This window comes from Carya illinoinensis, chromosome 13 (genome assembly GCF_018687715.1).
Source record: "Carya illinoinensis cultivar Pawnee chromosome 13, C.illinoinensisPawnee_v1, whole genome shotgun sequence".
Lineage (NCBI taxonomy): Eukaryota > Viridiplantae > Streptophyta > Magnoliopsida > Fagales > Juglandaceae > Carya > Carya illinoinensis.
The window spans coordinates 4,269,252-4,273,281 of NC_056764.1; the positions used below are offsets into that span (position 1 = coordinate 4,269,252).

Below are 4,030 nucleotides of genomic sequence, written 5' to 3' on the forward strand. Positions count from 1 at the left end.
ACAGTTTCCTATTCCTCCAAACAGACAGCCAGTCCTCCCATCTTTTTCTCAGGTCTTGGTTATTGGTGGATGACCCTCCCTTTTTTGCTTTATCTTTTTCTACCTTTTCTCTTTCTCTTTTCATCATCTAGTTTTGAGCTTATTCTTAACAAAAGTGATTATTTCATTCCTAGTGTTTAAAGTTCAGTGCTTTAAGATATATTTTATAGTCTGCACAATATTGTGAGACCAGCTTTTAACCATCCACATTCCTTTACGTCTAGAGATAGAGAGAGGGGCAAAGTTGCATCACATGCAGTCCACTTTCACATGCAAAGCACACAAGGACAAAATTTCCCTCACTAACAAGAAAAGCATAAACCCACATCCCATAATATCTGACACAAAGCCTCTTCATGAGTCTCCTCAACCGAAATATAAACCAGATAACTAGTTCCTCATTATATTGCTACCTTCACCTAGTCGCCTAGCTCCCTCAACAATGCTTTAAAGCATTTTTTTCTCTCTATCCAAATTAAACCCATTAAGCCAAAACCCTTAAAGAGTCTCAAGTGTCCTTTCTTTATATAGCTAGGATTTTAGCTGTGAATATTCAGTAAGAATTAAGAAGATGAGATCCAGTCTTTGCAGTATACAGCACGGTCTAACTGCTGAGGCAACAAGCATAGTGAAACAAGCGGTTAGCCTTGCTAAACGCCGAGGTCATGCCCAAGTGACTCCTCTCCATGTTGCTAATGCCATGCTTTCATCCTCCACTGGTCTTCTGAAAAGGGCCTGCCTTCAATCCCATTCTCACCCTCTCCAATGCAAGGCCCTAGAGCTTTGCTTCAATGTTGCACTCAACCGCCTCCCTGCCTCCTCTGCAAGCCCTCTACTAGGCCCTCGCTACTTGATCCCTTCCCTCTCCAATGCCTTGGTTGCAGCCTTCAAGCGGGCGCAGGCTCACCAACGCCGTGGTTCTATTGAAAACCAGCAACAGCCTATTTTAGCTCTAAAAATAGAGTTAGAACAGCTCATAATATCTATTTTAGATGACCCAAGTGTCAGTCGAGTCATGAGAGAGGCTGGTTTTTCGAGCACCCAAGTGAAAAATAGGGTAGAACAAGCTGTTTCTTTGGAGATCTGTTCTCAAAATAGAAGTACTCCTTCTATGAGTAGCCAATCCAAGATGGAAAGCACCAAGGCTCTAGTTCTAGGTACTAATATGCATCTTTCTCCACATTTTAGTCAGTTCAAAGTGTCACAAGCTAGATCCTTGGATCAATTCAGAAGTGAAGATGTAATGAGTGTGTTGAATGAACTTTCGAACAAAAGAAAAAGAAACACTGTTATTGTGGGGGAGTGTCTGGCAAGCGCTGAGGGCGTGTTTAGGGGAGTGATGGAAAAATGTGAAAGAGGAGATGTTCCCGGGGAGTTAAGGTATATGAAATTTATTAGTCTTTCTCTCTTCTCTCTGAGGAACTCCTCCAAGGAGGATGTTGAGCAGAAGCTGACGGAGCTTGGGTGCCTAGTGAAATCTTATATTACAGGAGGGGTTGTCCTGTATCTTGGTGATCTCAAATGTACTTCTGAGTTTTCGTCAGCTTATGGCGAAGAAAGGAGAAAGTACTACTGTCCCGTGGAGCACATAATCATGGGGCTTAAAGGATTGATGTGTGGAATTGGTGAAACTGGAAGATTTTGGCTCTTTGGGATTGCCACTTTTCAGACTTACATGAAATGCAAGACAGGCTACCCTTCTCTGGAGACTATTTGGGATCTTCACCCTCTTACTATCCCGGTTGGCAGCTTGAGCCTAACTCTCAATCTTGAAAGGTAAATTTCGTGTAGTAAATATGACATTCCGCTTCTGTTTTTTTTTTTTTTTTTTTTTTAAATAATATTTTAAATTAACTGTTTGTTGATTTCCCAGTAATTTGCAAGCTCAAGCCAGAAGCAAGGTATCCGACACAGTGCCTGCTTTGCAACTACTTGAAACTGGATTTGATAAGCGCCTAACTTGCTGCAACGATTGCATGGCCAAGTTCAACAGAGAAGTTCAAAGCATTGGTAGTGACTTTTGTAACAAAGAGACCGCCACCATTTCCACTACCTCAAACTTGCCTTCATGGCTCCGACAGTCGAAGGAAGGCAGCAGAAAAGACTCTTTGAATGATCAGGTTTCAGTCTTATTCATTCATTTTTACCATCAAAACTATTTTCTCGATAAAAGTTATACTCTAACATGCTTTTGTATCTCTATTAACACAGGAATTTACTAGTGTCAGGGGTCTCCGCAAGAAATGGAACTCATTTTGCAGTTCAGGCCATAAGTACCCTGATATCCCTCACAAAACCTTCATTTTCACTTCGCCCTCTCCTTCCTCCACATCAGTCTCTTCATATGAGCGCAACCCCGACTTGCATCAGACCCACTTCAGTTGGCCTATCACCTTCGAACCCAAACATACTCCAAGTGAACCACAGTTTTGGATATCTGAAACTAATGATGAAGGCTATGAAAGCAATTTGAGAGAGTTCATTCCAGAGAGAAATGGCCCTAAACCAGACCTTTTGTCGAATCCAAATTCTAGCCCTAACTCGGCTTCTTCAAGTGAGGTAATGGAGGATATGGTTGGCCTTCAGATGTTTAGAGAGCTTAGCGCTGAGAACTTGAAGATACTATGTGATGCATTAGAGAAAAAGGTTTCCTGGCAGAAAGACATTATTCCTGAGATTGCGACAGCTATCCTTCAGTGCAGGTCTGGAAAAAGCATAAGGAAAGGCAATTTGAAAGACACAGAAAGCAAAGAAGAAACTTGGATGTTCTTCTTAGGTGTTGATAATGATGGCAAGGAAAAGATTGCAAGGGAGCTTGCTAAACTTGTTTTTGGCTCTCAAAGCAACTTTGTTTCGGTTAGTTTGAGCAGTTTCTCTTCAACGAGGGCTGATTCAACTGCGGAATCCAAAAACAAAAGAACGAGATCAGACGAACTCGGTTCCAGCTATCTTGATAAATTTGGCGAAGCAGTGAATGAGAATCCTCATCGTGTGTTCTTCATGGAAGACGTAGATCAAATTGATTACTGTTCTCAAAAGGCTATCAAGCAAGCAATTAAAAGTGGAAGAGTAATTCTTCCCGGTGGTGATACTGTCTCTCTCTTGGACGCCATTATCATTTTCACTTGTGAAAGTTCCAGCTCAGTGTCCAGAGCGGCCTGCTCCTCCCCAAGAAAGCAAAAACATGCCGAGAATGATCAAAAAACCAATATTGAGGATGACTTGGTTGAGAAAAGCCCATCCCTCTCACTAGATTTGAATATTTCGATCGTAGAAGACAATGGAGATAAAAAATATTCAGTTGGCATCATTGGGATTCTGGAATCTGTGGATATGCAAGTTACCTTCAAAGTTCAAGAGTTGTGATTTTGTAACAGGAGGATGGATTGATCTTCTAACTGGGCTGATACTTTTTTTGTTGTTGTTGTTGTCGTCGTTTTTTTTTTGTTTTTTGAAATCTTTTTAATACAGGCTTTTGGTGAGGGATAAAAAAAGACGAAAAAATACAGGCCGTTCACGAGGATTTTCCTGTGTTAGTAGTGGTAGGATTTGGCCATGCAGGGCTATTGTATATTGGTGTATTTTTTACGTTCTTATTGCTGCATGTAACAGGTTGCACGCTGCACTGCGAAATGTGTTTTTCCTTTTCTTTGGGATTTATGATTTCAGATTGCAGCCGTTTATTAAGTAACAGCTTTCTTCCTTTTTTTATGTTCTCAATTTTCAATCTACAAAGTATGATTTCTAATTTTCTGGTACGAAACTTCTGCATAACAGCATATAGAAGCCAGGCCTGTTTGTAAACTGGAAGGCAATGATTCAATGAATGCAAAAAGGTTTTTTATGTCTTCACCTCAATATAGTCAAATCCATCAAACTCATTAATGCCTGACCATCATTACTTCTGTGAATGTTCTTTGGTTCAAAACAAATAAATTATGGGGAAGTGATGCAGAAAGCACTTCAGCACATCCCATGCTGCAATATTAGT

General features: G+C 40.7%; 1 protein-coding gene across 1 annotated transcript; it reads left to right on the top strand.

The window, feature by feature from the left end:
* The first annotated feature begins 370 nt into the window (after positions 1 to 370).
* LOC122292955 (protein SMAX1-LIKE 3-like) lies at positions 371 to 3,730 on the top strand. Its single transcript, XM_043101534.1, has 3 exons — positions 371 to 1,815; positions 1,913 to 2,159; positions 2,251 to 3,730. The coding sequence occupies exons 1-3, from the start codon at positions 611 to 613 to the stop codon at positions 3,403 to 3,405; spliced, it is 2,607 nt and encodes an 868-aa protein (XP_042957468.1). The 5' UTR covers positions 371 to 610; the 3' UTR covers positions 3,406 to 3,730.
* Positions 3,731 to 4,030: the final 300 nt, after the last annotated feature.

Excerpts from the sequence above, each read along its gene's own strand:
- LOC122292955 (XM_043101534.1), top strand. The coding sequence starts at position 611 with ATGAGATCCAGTCTTTGCAGTATACAGCACGGTCTAACTGCTGAGGCA. Across the intron at positions 1,816-1,912 it reads CTAACTCTCAATCTTGAAAG|TAATTTGCAAGCTCAAGCCA; the intron begins GTAAATTTCGTG and ends TTGATTTCCCAG. Across the intron at positions 2,160-2,250 it reads AAGACTCTTTGAATGATCAG|GAATTTACTAGTGTCAGGGG; the intron begins GTTTCAGTCTTA and ends CTATTAACACAG.